The sequence below is a fragment of the Gambusia affinis genome, linkage group LG16 (genome assembly GCF_019740435.1).
Source record: "Gambusia affinis linkage group LG16, SWU_Gaff_1.0, whole genome shotgun sequence".
Lineage (NCBI taxonomy): Eukaryota > Metazoa > Chordata > Actinopteri > Cyprinodontiformes > Poeciliidae > Gambusia > Gambusia affinis.
In genome coordinates, this window is record NC_057883.1 from 11,701,349 (window position 1) to 11,720,303 (window position 18,955).

Below are 18,955 nucleotides of genomic sequence, written 5' to 3' on the forward strand. Positions count from 1 at the left end.
ATAGATTCCATATATTTGCTACTAAAAGTCGTTGAAACTTTTAATTATTCCCCTGTAAACCATGAGAAACACATAAAAATCTAAAAACTCCATCAGGGCATGACAGCCGAGTCGAGTCATTTCTCATCAGCCAGCCTGTATTTTCATATTTAAAAGGAAAAACCGGACAGCTCGACAGCTCACTTCCAGCGAATAAGGAAGTGGAAGTTGGGTTTTGATGTCCTCAATGCATGTATTTAAAAAAACAAAAACAAAACAAAAAACCAGATAAGAGGCTTTGGGAATTTTTTGTCCCTGCTTGTGGAATGAAGTGAACCGCTCTGTCATCTGAATAAGGAAGTTTATCTGCAAGGTGTGGCCACGGGAGATTTGAGAGGAAATTCCCAGGAACTAAACGCTTCAGCTGTTCATGACATTCCTGTTTAAATGACGACCAAAATTATTAACAATTAAAAATTTAACTGCTAGGTTATATTATGGAATAATTAAAATGCTTTTCTCTGACTGTTTATATATGAAAAAGCTAAGATCAAAAGTCTATGGGACTCTCTTTAGACTTTATATTTAATCTCAAGTCATTGTGAGAAACGTTCAGTTCATTTGGTTTGCAGACATTTTTGCACAACTATTTTAAGTTTGTCTTTTCAGCCATTATGTTGCAGATTTGCTGCCATGTTTGTGGTCAACTGAATGTCTGCAATCTTTACTTTTTACCGCAGCTGCATGTGACTAAGCCTGCCACAATAAGGACTAAATCAATTAAGGGCATATTGAATTAAAATGAGCGCAATCATTGTCATTTGGACAACGGCCGTTAAAGAGTTGCTCCGTTTTAATAATGTTGAAAAGCTGCCACTTTGAGAAACGCTGCAAACATTTGATACCTTGTATACAGTAGATATTTTGCACTACCTGCCCCTTTCGCCTGTTTTCACCGTCTAATCTGAATGATTAGTTTTTCAAATGCAGCTACAGCAACTTCATAATCCATTTTAATTATTGTTATTTTGGTTGTTTTGTTTATTTTGGATTTTTAAGATGTTTTCCAGATCCGGTCTTAAATGTTCTTTAAAAATGTAGCTTTCTGATCTTGATCTGAGTGGGTATACTAGCATTAATAAACCATTATTGTTATTATTATTATCATATTATTTATCCCAGTAATTTAACAAATTTGCTATAGTGACAGGCCTACATGTGACTTCATTTAGGCTAATGTTTTAGCTGATTTGTAAACCGGTTGAGTTAAAACCACATCTAAAATCAGAATATTCTGAGGAACAAACGGGCCTTCTCATTTGCCGTTTATTTTAAATGACCAATTTAGCTGCAAAAGCTCAAAATAGTGATGGTAAAAGGAGCAAGTGTAGCCATTATGAAAATGTTGCATGCAGACTCATTAGTAGACATAGCTTTAAATGAGTGTACGGTCCATTTCAGATCATCTGATTTGTTATGAAACCGAGTCAGAAAGACTGCTGAATTTCAGCTGAACTATAAATGAGTAAACACAGAGACTTTGGAGTTAAATAAAAACACCGTATTTAATAGAAGTGCAGCGGCATACAGCAAAGATCGCCGCTGAGAGGAGAGAATTGAACATTTGAGTTAGTTGTTGTCCTGAGCAGAGTCTGACGGCGTTTGGAGATGACTGCAATGACGGAAAAACTCCCACAGCTGCTCCCGGAGTGTGAACAAGAAACTCCAGAGGTCGCCAGCGAAGAACATACTGAGTAAAAATTAAACCACCGTAACCGAGAGGTACCACTCTGCAGCTGTGGAGCTACTGACACACTCATGTCAAACAACGAAACTGATGAGTGTGTTGTACTTTTATGCCATTGGGAACACCGATCTGAAAGTCCAGAATCTTTTTAAAAAGTGAGAATGTAGAGGGGACTTTGGGGGGGGGGGACTTTGTGGGTTAAATTATGACTTGGAAGAACAGAGGCTGGTAAAAGGCAGTGCATCTGGCCGAAAAAACTCAACCCAACCTGCAGTAAAATGTCCAGATTTGACCTCCCTGTGTTGTAAATCTCCTTGGATTGTGACAAATGAAGCTCCTCTTATTTTTCCTTCTAGCTGAGACTTCTGGCTTTTCCCATTGATCCTCACTCTCTCTCGGACAGAGCAACCAGATATGCATCAATCTCAGACTCCGACAGAATCCTGAAATACAAACACTCAATTTTATGGATGCAGCATTTAGTCGGACAAGTAAAACTGCTTACAGAAGGAGCTGGAATGCAACGCGTTTTAAAATTTATTTATTAACGTATTTACTCACTTAAATTTAGGCTCCTGCGTCGTGATGACTCCCACCTCCAGCTCCGACGGCTTGAAGTCGATGGAAAGAACAGTGGAGAGGCAAGAAATGGCCGTCTGGAAAGGAAAGATGTTGAAGTTTTAGAGAAGAAGATTATAAGCAAAAACTTAATTTTTAAAAGAGATGTAGCTCTAAACAACAAGACTCATGATGCAGTATTTTTACTACCATATTCTTATGGTGTGAAAATAAAAAATAAAATATGGTATATTTTATTCCTGAAGCTCTTAAATTAAGTCAGTGATAAGCTTTACTTGTACATGAATGAGGCTCTAAATCAAGGAGGGTGTTTTACTCTGGACATTTAAGGGTTCCAGAACGAGTACGGCTCATATTCAAAGCGTAGAAGTTGAATTGTGTTGGTGTAGTGGGATCGGACTTCAAAAGCGAAGCTCTCGATAGTCCATTTAGGTTCAAATCCTCACCTTAACTATGTGTTATGAATCATGGCTCCAAATCCAAGCACAAGCTTCCACTGTAGAGTGATCGAGCTCTGCTTTTGGGATAAGGTGCTCCTCTTCCTCACAGAAACTTTTCAGAATTCAGTAAATGTTTTTTTTTGGATAAACAAAAACTGAATTTAAAAGTCGGTGCAATAAAAAACCCTGATGCCTCAGCAGTGATTTATACTAAAAGAGTTGTTTCTTTTGAATGTGCACGCTGCATCTGTACCGTATGCTGCATGTGTATCTGTGTCTACCTCTATTGTCTGCTCAAAGGTCCAGTCCAGTTTCTTTTTGACCTTCTTCTCGAGGAAACCGGTGGCTTCGGTCTGCTTGACCCCAGCTGCAGTGGCCTTGAAGCCACAATAGTAGCCGGCTGGATCGCATTTATAAAGCTGCGGGCCCAACTCCTCATCCATGCCGATCACAACCATACCTGCAGCGGGGACACGGGGCTAGATTAAAACATCTAGCTGATCCAGGTCCACAGTTGGCTTCGCAACATCAGAACTACAGGTTTCGAAAAGATAAAAATCCCAAAAAGACTCCGGTGGACACGTGCGTAATTACTCACAGCAGCCAAGCGGCCTCATTTCCGCATTTTGTGTGTAGACTTGGGAGATGTCGGCCATGCGTTTGCACAACATGTCCACTGGGACCTCATAGCCGTACTTGTAGTTCCAGTTAGCAGCTTCGTAGCGCGCTCTCTGCACCTGAGACCTGCTGTCAGCTGTCAGAGAACGCAGACAGGTTGACCCCACAAATACATTCTACACATACGTTTTCACAGTGCAAAAAAATATAAGATGCAGAGACGTAATCCAAAAGCTGGAGGAAGAAAGTTGTTATCAAAAGAAAACAATAAACAGCCATATCTGCAGCCATGGCAGGATGGGAAACCTTTCTTCACCAGCAACAGGGAGGCAAATCAGAATAGATGTGGCAAAATAAAGTGTATTATGGAGGAAAATTGTAAAAATGGATTGATAAAGCTCTCTTGGACAAAATAATGTCTCCAGTCATGGAGTGAGACAGAGATATGAATCATTGAGTTATTTTTCTATCAAACAAAAAAATAGCAAGAAATACCAAGCAGTATAATACAGCTTAGGAGGGAATTGTGCAGTGATTGCTGTAACAATCACTGCAGCAGATTATTTTCCTCTGCTGCCGAGCTGTGAGCGCTTCCACAGCTGTCTGCCTCCTCTCTCCCTCTTTCCAAAGTAAAAAAAAATACAACAAAAAAAAAAAACAGCTAAAATGAACTAGAAAAAAGCAAATAAAAAAATTTACTTGTTACATTTGTTTGACATGATTCTGTTGCAACAGCAAATCATACTTCAGATTTTTTTTAACCATATATCTATATTTATTCCACTTCCCCAATTATATTTAACCTTGCAGTCCTAATAGAAATTACATTAAAACGTGTCGCTAGAAGGAGGCAAAATGTGAAACAGTTAAAGGATTTCAACACTTTTTCAAAGCACTGTTGGTGCTTCACTTGCTCACCAGTCATGCCGGTCATCATGCAGCCAATGTTGTCTGTGATTCTGAACAGCTGAGTGACGGTGGTGGCGTCCAATAGCTTATCCTGACAAATATAAGAGGAAATATGTTGCTCAGAGGAAAAAAATATAAAAATTTAAAACCCACACTTGACCAGTAGCTTCCAGAGGAACATCTGTATGTTTATACTGACTGGAACTTTCTTCTGGGTGACGACCACGGCGCAGTCCTTCCCTCTGATCCCCACAGAGGTCATTCCTCCCTGGTTGATGGCTTTAAATGCATATTCTAAAGAAGGATGAATAGGGAAAAACAGAAGTTACAGTCTTTTACAGCTGAAAGGATTTTTATTATTATTAATTAAGATGTCAAAAAAGTAGAAAAAGAAAATCCTATTACTGGTTTTGGTGGGACTTTTATTTACAGCCCACTGAATTGTGACTCTAGAGATGAACCTGTATTCAGTTGACTCATAACAGACCACTCTACGCTATTTATATTTATTTAGGCGAAGATAACAGTTTGGGAGGCAGGCAATATTACTGCTGTACCAAAGAAATATCCGCTGAAAAATACACAACAGTTATAGTCCTCAACTGAACCACACGCGAAATATGTATTTAATGAAATACACTATTAATCCCTGTGAAGAATTGTCTTGTGATTGAGCAGATGCTAACAGGCTGTTAGCAGTGATGACTGAGCAGCTTTCTTCCTCTCTTTGCTCACCGACTTGGTAAAGCCTTCCTTCCGGGGAAAAGATGGTGATGTGCCGGTCAAACCCCGCACTGGACCCCCGAGACATGACGCTAATCAGTGAGGTTAAATAAAAAGAGAAAGTGGATTAAACTGAAACCAGAATGGCAGGCAGAAGAAACAAAAACATGGAAAGAATTTCTGAACCGGAAGTGACTGGAGAAAGATTTCCCCATCCGGGTCAACCCTTGTAGTTCTTTTTGGAATTTATGCTAGAACGTTAAGCTAAAAGCTACAAGTCCAACAGCTGTAGCTTTGACCGTTACAGACAAAATGTGTTTTTGCATTAAAATAAAAAGATCCCCGAATTCATCATTAACCAATGGATGATACACATGTTTCTGCTCTTCGTGCAACCAGAAAGTTACGTAAAGATCCAAAGACCCGATGTGAAACAGCCCACTGAATGAAAATGTGAAACGTTTTAAAATTAATTTGAGATTCAATAAATTGTTCAAAGTTAATCGTAATTAATTTCTGAAAATATATTTGTTGCATATATATTTGTGCAGTCTTCAAGTATGATTGTAAAATTTGATAAGAATCCAACATAACTAAAAGGCTTTACTTCTGAGACTTCCTGGATGAATTGCCAATTAATCTTTAGGTTTAAATCAATTTAATTTCTTTCCATCAACAATAAAGTTCTTGAGAAAAACTGTTTGCTTTGCTTGTTAGTTTGTGGTGAAAAAAACCTGCTCCATCTTCTTTATTGTTATTCTTAAAGTGATGCTAAAGTTTTATAATAAAATGTACAGAAACGTCGTGAGATTTAAGAGTTTTATTCACAAGACTACAAATGAAAACATGTTTTTTTTTTCTTTACATATCTTTAAAAAAAAAATTCAGTGTTTTTTGGTGAGACACAGCCACCGTTGTGGCACTTCATATGTGCTTCTGTCCCCAGTGTCATCATAGGGAACATGCCAGGTATCTCCTGTAGTCTGGACAATGGTGTCAAAGCAGGGAATACCCTAACAAAGCAGAAAGATGCAGTCAGTCTGTGCCTCGGAGAGAGTTCACACATGAAAAACACGCAGGAGCAGTAGCCTAGATGGTCCAATGTCGACCTAATGTTTACTCTTTACTGCCCCGACCTTACAAGAGGTTGTATCCAACCATCCACTCACCAGAAATTTCACCCTCCTGCCAGTGGCGACATACCCATTCACCACTAGCTGATGGCCCCTCTGCCACTTGAAGAAGAGCCGCCTAGTTACCCCATCTGGCAGGCAGGCTTTGTGGTCCCTCATCAGGTCCCTGCTCACGAACCGACAATGGTTCCCAGAATGCAAAGTGGCATACAGCAGGAACGGGTCGTCCTCGGATCTAACAGGGAGACGGAAGGTGTGAGGTACAAAATAATTATTTATTTGCTTCCATCCACTGATGCCACTTACACCACCTCCATCTGCTTGGTGTGTTAACTTTAGGAAGTGTTACTTTATCATTCTGAGAATCTCACATGTTTTCAGTAAAGAAGCAATGCGCTTTCTGCTGGATGAGGTTCATGTTGAGTCTGTCCCAGGATTTGGAGGGCCTCAACATGTGTTTCCTCCCCAGCACCAGGATGTTGAAGGCCTGGCGCTCAAGCTCCAACACCACTGCCAACAGCTGCAACAACACATACAAGTCTGTCATTTGCACCACCCTTTAGTAAGCGCAACGTTGATATTTTGTGGTTGAACATACAGAATAATTTAGACACACTAGAATCAGCTAATTCCTGGTAAAATGTATAAAATCTAATTTTATTACAGTGGAAAAATCTTCATCTAAAAAGTTTAGAAAGACTCAACCCAATTAATTGTGCATACTTATTAAGTAGAGGGGGGAAAAAATCCTATATTAGGAAAACCTCTTTTTTTGTAAACCACTAATTAATAAATAGGTCATAAAATAAAAGTGCATTGGTTTGTCATATCTAATTAAGCTTAAATAGATAAAGTTACTTGACCTTTAATCTGACATTATCAGGAAAAAAAAACAACTGAATTTGTACAAAGCTTTGGTTGAACAGAGAAATGACATCACCAACTTTATTTATGCTGAATTGTCAATTCTCAGAAAGTCTTTATTAGGCTATTATTAAAGATTTCAGGAAGGCCAGTACATTTCTTTCAACTTTCATTCAGGAGAAGATTTTTATTTTATTTTTTTAATTGGCTTCCACTTCTGAGGGATTCTTTGCAACACATTCAATAGGCATATTATAAATGTATTTATTCATATTCATGATTTTTATCTTGCTGTATAAACCATTAATTAATCAATTTCCATCTGTAAAAGAAGTCAAATGTTTAGCTACAAAAAAAATTCAATATTTTTCTCTTGAATGTACCTAAAAAGGGTTTTTTTTCTGTTATTTCAGCTTACCAAAGATCTTCAGCAAACAACTTCTAACTGGCTTGTTTATGTGCCAAGTCTCAAAAATATCCAGCTAAATTTTGTGAGGATGCAGGAAACTCTGCAAGAATCAACATGCTCATTTTAAGGAGCCACTCAAAACCTGCTGAATATTTTGAGCAAAACGTGTTATTGAACCATAACTCCAGTAGGCTGATTAAAGTCTTTGATGTTTGCATTGAGATCCTGTCTCTGTTTCAGTCTGTACCAACTTGGAACAAAACCCCAAATCATGCCTTTAACCACATCTGTCAAACTCAAGGCCCCTGGGCCAAATCTGGACCACGGTAGCTGTTTATGTGGCCCTCTAGATTCTAGACTAAACACAAAGTGTGCTTAAATATTATGTTATCAACCAAATCAACGTCATTTTTATCTGTTTACTTCCAAATTATATCAACCAGTTCCTCCAGTTTCTTGAGAATTATTGTGGAAATTCATGCAAAATCAACAAATCCCTGCACTTTTTTTTTGTGCTAATAAATAATTGGGAGTTTACTGCAAATTTTCTCAAAAATTCTCAAAACCTTTCTTACTTGTACTAAACAGCTGCCTGAGCCTTAATTGATGTCAGATTATAGTCTGTGATCTACACAGAAAGTAAAAAAAAAAAAAGTTGCATTTACCATCATAAATAAGCGCAAAACCTGCAAATATTTCCAAATTAGAACCACAAACACTTTGATTTTTTTATTGCTAAAGTCACAAAAAGTTTCACAAAATCCTGGAGGGACTGAAAAGATGTTCAATAATATTATTTAATTTTAAGAATTCATTGCTATTTTAACAGTTTGTGAACAGCTTTGATCAAATACACTCTGGCTCAACCGGCCCTTTAAGAGCATTCATGATCTGGACTTGGACCCAAACGTAAACGAGTTTGACACTCCTGCCTTAAACGCTGTGCCATCTTTCTTGTTTGACCTTTCCCCCCAGAGGGGCTCAAACGTCTGCACGCCACCAGGTTCAGTGACGCCAATGTTCTGATGAATTCAGCTGGCATTTTCGTTTTTCACAGGTGGAGCTCATCTCTGATTTTATTCACGCAGTCAATTATTTGAATAAAAACTCCTGCCTATGGTCTTAATGCAAATTTCAGCAGCTCTAATTTTCATGATTTATTTTTGCTTTCCCACAAACTGCAGCAGATGACTAGATAGGGAAACAGTCTTGTCTGTCTGTACTTTCCTGCCCTGCAGCAACATAAAGTGTGAAAACGATGATGGGAGTGTCACACAGACCAGCAGAGACAAAGAGAGACAGATGTGGGCCGTCAGACAAGTAGGTTAAGTGGATTTAAAATCCGGTATCAGACAGTTTTAGTGCACATCTAAGATTCAAGCAGATGAGGTTATTCATTGTGAAACTGACAGAAAACCCCCTGTGTTGGGAGGGAAAAAAACACAAAAATCTACACGTTGCCTGAGCTTGTGCATCCATGAAATGAGCATGCATAAAACAGATGTTATATAAATAAACATGTTGCTTTTAATTAACTGCATTCCAAGTAATTACGCATCTGTGTGCATTCTCACCGTCTCTGACTGCTTGGTTTTATCTTTGTTGATGTTTGCAACATTCAGGCCGTCTATGACCACATCAAACGCTGGCTTCCTCTTCACAAACGCTTTAAAGCTCTCCAACTCCTGAACAGAAGCACAGACAGAAAACAATGACACACGAAGCACAAACTCTGACAGTGACTGGCGCTGGAGGAGAAAATAAAGACAATAGATTTGAATAAATAAGTGGATCAGTGCCAGTAATCATTTCTGATCTAAATGCTGCTTTCTAATTTTCACCAGGGTCGGTGTAAAATACAAGTGTAGGCGATATCTGAAAGTTGTTCAAGATGCAAAAAAAACCCCAAAACAGACCACAAAACTAACAAAAAGCTGCAAAAATAGCTTTATCTGCAAACCTACACAGAAGAAATGCCAGTCGAATTCTAATATAGCATGCTGCCATGTTTGAAATGGTAACGATGAGTTCAGCACTTCAGCTCAGAACACAGCAATACCTTCACTTGCAGGATTCACTTATTTGGTTTTAGATTAAAATATCTAAATAGCTTGGGATGCGTTTAGTAAACTATATATAAAGTGAAAATAAATAAAGTTACTTTAGTACACATGACTAAGAACAGATGGTTACATAAACTGCACAAAAGGATATTTTTTCCTTCAGTGTCTGATAATTAATAAGACTAAGATATCCTAAACATTGACTGGAGTTAATTCAAACATCTATGGATGTATTTTAAAGTAACTCTGACATTGCTATCAAAAATCAAGCCTCTAGACAAGGCTGTAGAATGAGAATTGTGTCTTGTTCATCCTCAGGTACAGTTTCCAGATGCTTGATGGCATAAAAATAATCTGTTCCACCAATTATACATTTATACATATGTATAGATAAATGCCCTGGGAGTTTCCAGAAATTATTCCACTCAGGAACAAAACAAGTTCTGTGTCCCAGAGATGGATATTTTTTTTTTTATTATTGTGAAATGTGCTTAGCAACCCCAGAGTAAGAACTTGTGAAGATGGTGGGAGAAACGGTATTATCTAAACAGAAACAAGTCTGTCTTGCAGCAGCATGTCTTGAAAGGCCACTCTTCAAGGAAGAAGCCACTTGTCCAAAATTCCCAGTTAAGTATCTTAAGCGCCTGAAAAAGAAGTGAAACCGTTTAGTGTATATGGAAAGAAATGCTTTATTCAGCTGCATTAACTAGTTGCACAACTTTCAATCAATTTGTCTTTAGCATATTCAATTATTTACAGCACAACCTGTGACAGAAATGTGGGCTTGACCCCCCCCCCCCCAACAAGGAAAACGACTCATAAACTTAGTAAGTCCATGAGTTACTTGCAAAATTTCTTTGAATAATTTTAATTGATTTTCATTTGTGGTTCTCATTTTAGTATGTCTATTTTTTTATTATTTTTTTTTAGCAGATACTTAAAATTACTCTGTATAGCAGACGGTTCAAATTGCAGTAGTGGAAACAAACAGTTTTAGCTGGAAGGGAACTGAGACAGACTGTGAGCCTCCCTGACAGTAACAGCATCAGGGGTTTGTTCATTCTTTGACTCCAGAAATGAATCTGGACTCAATCTGCAGGATCACTCATCAGATGGCTCCTTCTTCTGACTTGTCAAATGCTAAATAGACCCCTAGAGACCCAACAATCAGTTCTGTTAGTTAGGATTTTCTGAGGACTACAAGTAATGATTAAGAAAAATACTTGGGAGGCCTGTTCTTCTGTATCTGTAATGTTGGTCTGCAGCTTCGTACCGGAACAGGAAGGTTGCCAGGGAGCTCAGGACAGCACCAGTGTGGAAACATTGTTGGTGCTTTCACTTTTAGATAGATATGGAAATAGGCTGCTGTGAATTCCCCAGGATCTGAAACCTGAAACTGCACGGTGTCATTAAGATTCAGCCCTAAATGCAACCTTATAAATGCAAATAATTATTTTATTTTTTTTGCAATATTCCTCCTGTGATGTAACTGTGAGCAGGAAAAAGGGAAGGCCTGTCAGGCTATTGGAAAAAAAAAAAACCCAGAACTTTAACAGTAAGTAGTCGCTCACTGGAGTTTGAGATGATGAGAATGATTGATGGAAAGAAGAAAGAGAGGAGCCTGAGAGCAGACAAACAAGGACGAGAACGGTAGAGACAAAGTCCAGAGTAATTATCCCGGGACTTTCCAAAGCTGATACCTGAGACCGGCCTCATTGTGCTGACCTGGATAATATGTCGGCTTAAAACACACACACTCCCACATCTGTACACACACTCCTGAGCTTACATTACCACTCAGGTGCCTCGTTACCACAATTTGTTTCTGTAAAAATAAACAGCAGCATTTCCACTGACTCAGAGCTGCAGAATAAACACTTTATTACGACTGACAGAAGTGCTAAGCTAACCTGATTCTAACGCGTTACAAGTTACATTTAGCCAAGTTACAGGCAACAGAGAGGGATCGCCATGGTTAAAGTTCCTATTACAACAATTAAAAGGTTATATAATCTCCAAAGAGCATAAAACTTTACATTTAAAATGCAAAGATTAATTTCTGCATTTCAAAACTCAAAGAAAGCAGCTTTCAAAGTCACTCTTTTTGTTCCTCAAGTCGTAAATGCTGTTTTGAGTGCATCAAAGAGTCTTTCAGATATGAAACGGGGGAATTTTTTTTTCTGAAAAAATGTTTTAACTTATGGAAGATTCTTGCATATTTTGTTCTTTTCAGATTTTTACATAATGTCTCCAGTCTGTAGCAGGTAAAATCGATCTGCTTCAGTTTTACTGTGTTAAAGTTGTAGAAGGTTTTTGCTCTCAGCTTCTGATTATTATTTCCTAAACTCTATTTGTCCTTTTTAAAATTTCATTTGTAAATGGGGTGATGGGAAGACTAAAATAATGTTGTTGCATAAGTATTAACAACTTTAATCAAAAACTATTGAAGCACCTTTTGGTTTTATTTTAGTTCTCAGTCTTTCTGGGTTAAAATCTATCAGCAATCCCATCTTCAATTCTGAATATTTTCCCACATTTTTTCGCCAAATTGTGATCATACCTCTTATCCTCATTATAGCACCCAGCAGATATTTTGAGATATCACAATTTGAGTTTGGCCGGGCCATAATAAAGCTTAAATCTTCTAATGGAGCTGTTTTGCTATAGATTTGTTTGTTTTCAGTTACTGAAATGCTGAAAGATTAAGTTCCTCTTGATCTTAAGGATCCTTGCAGAGGCCAAAAGGTTTTGGTATTGTTTTATTTGGGACTGTCCATTTGTCCTCTAAGCTTCACTAAGACCTCAGTTTTACCTTAAGAAAAACGCCCCCAAAGCATAACTCTGCCTCCACCATGCTTCGCTGTAGATACAAAGTTTTTCAGGTGTGTTGCTATTTCACCAAACATACCACTTAGAATGTTATAAAAATTCAACCTTGCTTTTATCAGACTATAAAACATTTCCTACACATTTGAGGGACTCTGAATGTGTTTTTGGAAAATGCAGCCAAGTTTTACTTGTAAGAAAATGTGCTGTTTTTCTCCAAATCCCCATAACTGAGGCATATGAAGAATACGGGAGGTTGTTGTCACATTGTACTTGAAATATTATGTTGTTAAGGCCTTCTGAGAAACTCCTTAGATTGTTGTTTATATCTTTTGATGAGTTTTTCGCCCACTTGGATTGGACTTTTTTTTTTCTTAACCTTTCTCCTTTTGCAGTGAGATGCAACTCTGAACCATTCGAGAACAGCTGAACCACTCACTGCATGTTTTGTTTGTTTTTCTCCAAAAGAAAGATCTCAGATTTTCAACTCAGTTGTACAGTTTATAATTGATTAAAGGTTGAAAAATGTTCTGCGTGCATCTTGATCTTTTTTTTTTTTTTTTTTTTACACAATAACACCTCCCCTTTTAGAAGGGGTGTGAAGTCTTTTACATTTTGCCAGATTGTGCCCATATTTACATGGCACGCTACAAGTGGGAAGTCCCCGAATTTAAATAGCTTATCTAACCACAACCGCTATCTGAAGAGTGGAGAACTTCAAGGAACACTGACAAAAGTTGCTCTCTGGTCACAAATAAACATGGCACATTATTAGTTGCATATCACTTGTTGCTGCCAAGGTTTGTCCTGTGCATAATGTAAAGTAAAGCAGTGAAAAATGCCAACATCATGCCTTCCCTTGTAGTCCTGCAGGGAGCATTAAAATATCAGTATCTTAAGACCCGTTCTGTTTTATTCAACTACCCGTCACACTGGTGGTGTGTCTTTGGTTTTGTATTTGTAGAGATTTAAGCTGAATGACTTACACTTTGGATACATTGAGCTTTCACATCATATTTATGTCACATGTCCTCAAGAATGGGATTTAACTTTATTTAAGGCAGGGGGATTTTATTATTTTGGTTTTTATATAAATCACACTTACCTTTCCAAAACATTTCCAATGAACAAACATAATACAAAAAAATTAATATTTACTTGTACCACTTAAATCTAAAAGGATCATATTTATGACTGCGAGGTAAGATGTCATATACAAATATGATTTTTTTCTTAAAATAATATTTATAAACCAGCAAGTACAAAATCTCAAGACAAACATCGCTTTAGTACAAATGAAATTTAATTTATAAGATGTTTTGGAATCCAGTTTTAACTTTATAGAAGTAGTTTTTAGAAACTTACCATAAAAACAGATAAAAAAATTATGTGTAGTTTTTTTTTTTTTACTTTATCTTAAACTAACAGGCTGTCATCGACATATATATAATTCTAAATCTTGATCAGAAAATGTTAAAATGTTCTTGAAGTACCAGTTTTATCTTACAAAATAATAACTACAATAATATTAATAAAAACGTTTCGTTTTTTTTGCCATACTGGAAATAAATGCGTTTATCTTAATATAAAAGTGTTAAAATCTTCTCTAAATGACTTTTTGTTTTGTTTTGTTTTTGTTCTGATTCATAATAATGAAATAGAGACTATATCATTTTCTTCCAGGCAGTTTTTCTTATTTGCTGCTAATTCCATAAAATAGGTTTGTTCATCTGCAAAAAAAATGATTTAAAACTTGAACCTAATGCCGTTGACGGAGCTCTGGCTCCATTACCAAACGTTAAAGTGAAACTCAGCTCAGAAATTGGTAACACGCAGTCTGAACGGGTCGGTTTCAGTCATCAGTCGGGTGTGTCTGTGTACCAATGATGCCCTCTAGCAGACGCATGAGGCAAGTCCTCACAATTATTATTATTTCGATATCTCTTAAACACAGGACTAGTAGATTTTGTTTCTCTGATGCTATAATTTGTATATATATATACTCTATATTGTATGCTGACATGAGGTCCATTTTGAATACAAGAACCTTATCAGAACCAGGGAGATTTTCTGGAATAATTTCTCTCCACCTTCGTTTCCACTGCAGGAACCAGGCCCAAATCAGACAATAGCGGAACGAAATGTGCTGTGATAGCACTTTTATGGACTTTGAAATAAAAGTTGATCTTCGATCTGGAAGGATATTAATCATTTCTCAGTGGTTGAATATTCCAAAAATTTTATTTCAGTTTTTCTCTCCTCTGCAGTTTATGTTTTCTGTGGAAGAAGTTCTGTAGTTGTTTCCAAGCACAACATTTAACCTCAGCCTCTTATGCTGATAATACCATTGCTTTTCAGAGTTTGTGTTTAAATACAGTAATAAATTCTATCCAGTGGAAACATTTGATCAAAGGAAGCACCGATCCAAACCTTTTTAAGAGACTTTAACTGGAAAAAATTTTATATTTTTCAGCATTCGTGCTCAACAACAGAGATTAATGTAGATTTCCACATGTGTTTCAATGAAGCAGACACACTGCTGCAAGTGTGTGAGTCTGCTGTTCCTACCATACTCATTTCACAGGCTTTAATTCTAAAAGATCTGTAGATTGTTACATCACATTAATTTTATGAGTTGAAATTTATTTTAATTCAGTTTCAGACCTTAACCACAATGAAACTGTCATAAATGATGCCTTCAGATAGCTGACAGTGATCCTGATCACGGAATAATTTACCAAGAAATTCCAGGTACTTTGAAATCTTCTGGAGCTTTTGGAGACCCGTTTTAGTTAAAATTTTAGAGAAACTCTTAAACTTAACAGCATCTTAGTTTGACGTCTCTCCTTAAATAATTCTGACTTTTAAAGATGAGAAACAACATAAATCCATTTTTACCTCAGGAGTGGTTTTGTTGAATACATCTCGCCCCTGAATGACATTGGTCATGACTCTGTCCTTCAGCTCCTGATACTCCTCAGCACTCAGTTGGATAGACTCCAGGTCTGACCCACAACACCTACACACACCTCTAAGGAGAGAAATACTTTTTAAATAAATGGCAAAAAAAACATCACAAAGGGAACCGTGTAAAAAGTAGCAAAATGTGTTTTTACTTTGGGGTGGCAGTGCTCCAGGCTGCAGTCCATTTCTGTCCATTGAGACTAAAATCAGGAAGAAAGACATAAATGAAGAGAAAAAAGAATGAAAAATGGTGGGAAAAAAACCCCTAAAGCACAGGGAATAAACTTTTCCATCACTGCTTACCTCTCAAACCAGCTCTTTATTGTGTTTGCAACATTCTGCTGGGGATAGATCTGGTTGTTCCTCATGTACACCAGAACTCCCAGCAGCCTCTCATGCTGCTCTGACTCAGTCATGGCTCCCATTTCTTTTTCCCTCTCACTCTCTTTCACGCCTGTAAAAAGTGCATCCCAGGTCTCCTGATGAGGACTCAGTCCCTTTTCAATAAGCTCATCGTATAAACCCCAGGCAGTAGTTGCATCTCTGTGATGAACTGCTGCTGCAATAACGTCACTATAGTTACGCGGTGATGGTGTAAAAACCTAAAACAATACAAATCAAAAGTTAATAAGGAGAGTATTTACTCCGGTCATTTTCCTAAACAAGAATGTACTTCACCTGCTTGATCTCCTGCAGGATCTCAACTGCTTCCCTCCACCTCGCAGTACGGCTAAAGGATTTAATAAAAAGGGAGGAAGCCCCCGTGTCGAGTGAAGGGAAACTTCCACGCATGATTTTGTAGATGTCAAACACCTCATCGTCGTGTCCACCTTTCACACACAGTGTCAGGTAGCGTAGCAGCAGCTCATAGGACAGCGTGCCCTTTTCCATCGCCACAAAAGTCAGCAAGGACCTTGAAAAGCGAAGGATATTCACTTTATACCAACTATTCCTGTTTCCTGAAAGGAAAATTGGCTTAAAACGTTACAGACACTCTCTTACTTTGCTATGTTCAGCTCTGATCCAGAAGTGAATAAGGTGTTCATCATCTGGATGTCAAAACGTTCCCGGTTTCCCAGAGATTCCTTCAGGTCTTTCCACTCAGCAGGAAGCAGAGGCCGTTCAGGAGGTTGACACTTTCCTATGAAACACCTCTGGTTTAGTACAGGAAACAAAAACAAATATGGAAGTAGGACTGTGTGGTTGTAAAAAGATATCTCTTAAATTGCTGTCACCATACCCGTCCTGCGTTCCTGCTCCTCTTCATGTTGTTCCTCTTCCTCAGAGACTGCTGGTGCCTTCCTCTTCATCAGTTCTGCTGTCCTCTTTGCTGTCCCGGCAGCAAAAACAGATTTGGGAAAAGAGGTCTGCAGCAGCATGCTGGATTTCTTAGTTTTTACATCCTCTGTGCCATGTCTGAAAGTTTTGTTTGCTATTCTAGTTTGTCCACTGTTCTTTCTGTCTATCTGTCTTCCTCCCAAGTTTGGCTTAATATCTCTTGTGCATAGAAAGCGTGCAGTGGAAGTTAGTTGTGGTGACATAAAACAGATTCTGAATTTTAATAACATGGTAGAACCCATTCTTGAATGTGTAACTCTTCAAATATTCACATGTAGATGAAGCAGCAGTGATCCTTTGTCTATGTTTTAAAATAAAAATGTTAAAGTATTATTTTCTATACAAACTGGCCATTCTGTATAGGTCATTCTTGATCAAACTACCACTTACGAGCCGACATTTCCTTTAAAATATCAACGGTACTTAAAAAAAAACTTTTACTGGCTTAATTGCTCATAATTATAACTCACGGCAACCAATGTCCACAAAACTAGGACTAAATAATTTCCGGTTGTTTCCAATTGAAGGCATGAGTTCCAGGACGCACGGTTACTGCGTCTTCTTCTTCTTCTTCTTCTTGTTTTTTTATGGCGGTTGGCAAACAACTTTTAGGTGCATTACCGCCACCTTCTAGACTGGAGTATGGATCAGATGTAAAATCACTATAATCTTCCCATAATACCTGTTCTTCTTAGAAAATTAAAAATACTATTAAAAACTACATCCCCCGATGATCTTTGAAGCAAACTTCTAATATCTAATTTATTTTTATTCCTATTTAAATTTCTAATTAACTCCTCCCTTTCTCGAACATACTTACTACATTCTAAAAAAAAATGTTGTATTGTTTCTAATTTCCCACAATAACTACAGAAACCTGTATCATGTTTATTAATTATTTTAAGAGTACTGTTTAAACCTGTATGTCCAAACCTTAATCTAGATATAATATCTTCTTCTTTTTTATTCCTGTTACATTTCCTAAATTCTCCAACTTTTCTTTGGATGCTATAATAAAATCTGGCATTGCTTCCTTTATCCCACTGTTCCTGCCATTTATTCTTAATATACATTTTACTAATATTTTTAACCTCATTTTTACTCATTTTAATATTTAAATCAACAATACACTTTTTGCTGCATTCTTAGCAAAACTATCTGCCAACTCATTTCCTATTACTCCAATATGAGCAGGAACCCAAACTAATTTGACCAGAGATCCATAACTTTTAATTCTAAACATTAACTGATTAATATCAACTATAATATCTTGCCTTGATTCTGAATTTTGTTCTACAATACTTGCTTATGCACTACTTGAATCTGAACAGATTACAACCGCTCTCTCTCTTGTTTCCTCAACCCATTCTAGAGCCATTAAAATAGCCATTAGTTCACCTGTATATACTGTCAATTTGTCTGTTATTCTTTTATTTCTCATAATATCTAATTCCGGAATTATAAAAGCTATTCCTATATTATTATTTGACATTTTAGAGGCATCTGTATATATTTGTATATATTCCGCATATTCATTTCCAATATAACTTTCCACCTCTTTCTTTTCTAATTTTTTTCCTTTTTCCAGTAAGCTTAAATCAACTTCAGCCTGTCCAATTATCCATGGTGGAATAACAGGAATAACAATCACAGGACTAATTAAACTAAGATTTAATCCTATCTCTCTTATTTCATTTTTTATAAACCATCCAAAACTATTTATTTGCTTTTTTTCTTTTTCTTGACAAGGTTGTAACATAATATATGGAGGATAACTTTCTTTATGTCCTTTAATATTTGCCCAGTAAGTTATGGCTAATTGTTTCCTTCTGAGCTCCAACGGCATCTCACCCATCTCAACTTGTAGAGCTGAAATTGGGGCGGTTACTGCGTCATCAGGAATAGACTGAGTTTAATGCTGCATTCACGGTACCTCGGAAAAATAAAGCTACACAGCAACTTCTTGAATTATTTAAATTAAAATGAAGCACAAAAGTAATATAAGTTAACCAAATGAAAATCTGGAAAAAGTTTTTTTTCTTTTTTATTTCGAACATGATACAAATATAAAAATAAAATAGTGCACAGTAGCAAGAAGTGCATAAAAAAGAAAGAAAATGCCGATTTTTTTTAGTTTTTACTAAAAACTAAAATACATTGACAATGGTCTAAATGTATTGCCCATTAACATGTTTCTCATATTTTCACCATGAGGAGTTAGAAATTCCATGCCACTCAGATTTCAGCAAACTTGAGTGTTTGGTGGCTTTCAAAATAAAAGCATACAGCCAAGAAAATGCTCCGTAAATCAGTCTCCATAAAAATAAAAGAGGAGTGGCAGAACAGTCAGTGCGCTATTAGAT

General features: G+C 37.1%; 2 protein-coding genes across 2 annotated transcripts; both read right to left on the reverse strand.

Annotated features, from left to right (window-relative positions):
* Nucleotides 1-1,525: 1,525 nt before the first annotated feature.
* On the reverse strand, nucleotides 1,526-5,227 carry psma6a (proteasome 20S subunit alpha 6a). The gene is made up of 7 exons (XM_044143726.1): nucleotides 5,008-5,227; nucleotides 4,472-4,566; nucleotides 4,282-4,363; nucleotides 3,344-3,499; nucleotides 3,027-3,205; nucleotides 2,288-2,382; nucleotides 1,526-2,169 (listed from the first exon to the last, which is right to left on the reverse strand). Exons 1-7 carry the CDS (start codon nucleotides 5,081-5,083, stop codon nucleotides 2,112-2,114), a joined length of 741 nt encoding a protein of 246 aa, XP_043999661.1. The 5' UTR covers nucleotides 5,084-5,227; the 3' UTR covers nucleotides 1,526-2,111.
* Nucleotides 5,228-5,800: 573 nt separating this feature from the next.
* On the reverse strand, nucleotides 5,801-18,466 carry LOC122846334 (protein only RNase P catalytic subunit). The gene is made up of 10 exons (XM_044143224.1): nucleotides 16,495-18,466; nucleotides 16,257-16,395; nucleotides 15,933-16,167; nucleotides 15,558-15,856; nucleotides 15,407-15,454; nucleotides 15,189-15,321; nucleotides 8,976-9,086; nucleotides 6,500-6,648; nucleotides 6,165-6,363; nucleotides 5,801-6,008 (listed from the first exon to the last, which is right to left on the reverse strand). The coding sequence occupies exons 1-10, from the start codon at nucleotides 16,832-16,834 to the stop codon at nucleotides 5,880-5,882; spliced, it is 1,782 nt and encodes a 593-aa protein (XP_043999159.1). The 5' UTR covers nucleotides 16,835-18,466; the 3' UTR covers nucleotides 5,801-5,879.
* Nucleotides 18,467-18,955: the final 489 nt, after the last annotated feature.

What these genes read in the sequence shown, in the direction of transcription:
- psma6a (XM_044143726.1), bottom strand. Translation starts at nt 5,083, where the DNA reads ATGTCTCGGGGGTCCAGTGCGGGGTTTGACCGGCACATCACCATCTTT. An exon ending in CATGATGACCGGCATGACTG is followed by an intron (nt 3,500 to 4,281) that starts GTGAGCAAGTGA and finishes GTTCTCTGACAG; the next exon opens with CTGACAGCAGGTCTCAGGTG. An exon ending in CCTTTGAGCAGACAATAGAG is followed by an intron (nt 2,383 to 3,026) that starts GTAGACACAGAT and finishes TTTCCTTTCCAG; the next exon opens with ACGGCCATTTCTTGCCTCTC.
- LOC122846334 (XM_044143224.1), bottom strand. Translation starts at nt 16,834, where the DNA reads ATGGGTTCTACCATGTTATTAAAATTCAGAATCTGTTTTATGTCACCA. An exon ending in TCAGAGCTGAACATAGCAAA is followed by an intron (nt 16,168 to 16,256) that starts GTAAGAGAGTGT and finishes TCGCTTTTCAAG; the next exon opens with GTCCTTGCTGACTTTTGTGG. An exon ending in ATAAAGAGCTGGTTTGAGAG is followed by an intron (nt 15,455 to 15,557) that starts GTAAGCAGTGAT and finishes TCCTGATTTTAG; the next exon opens with TCTCAATGGACAGAAATGGA.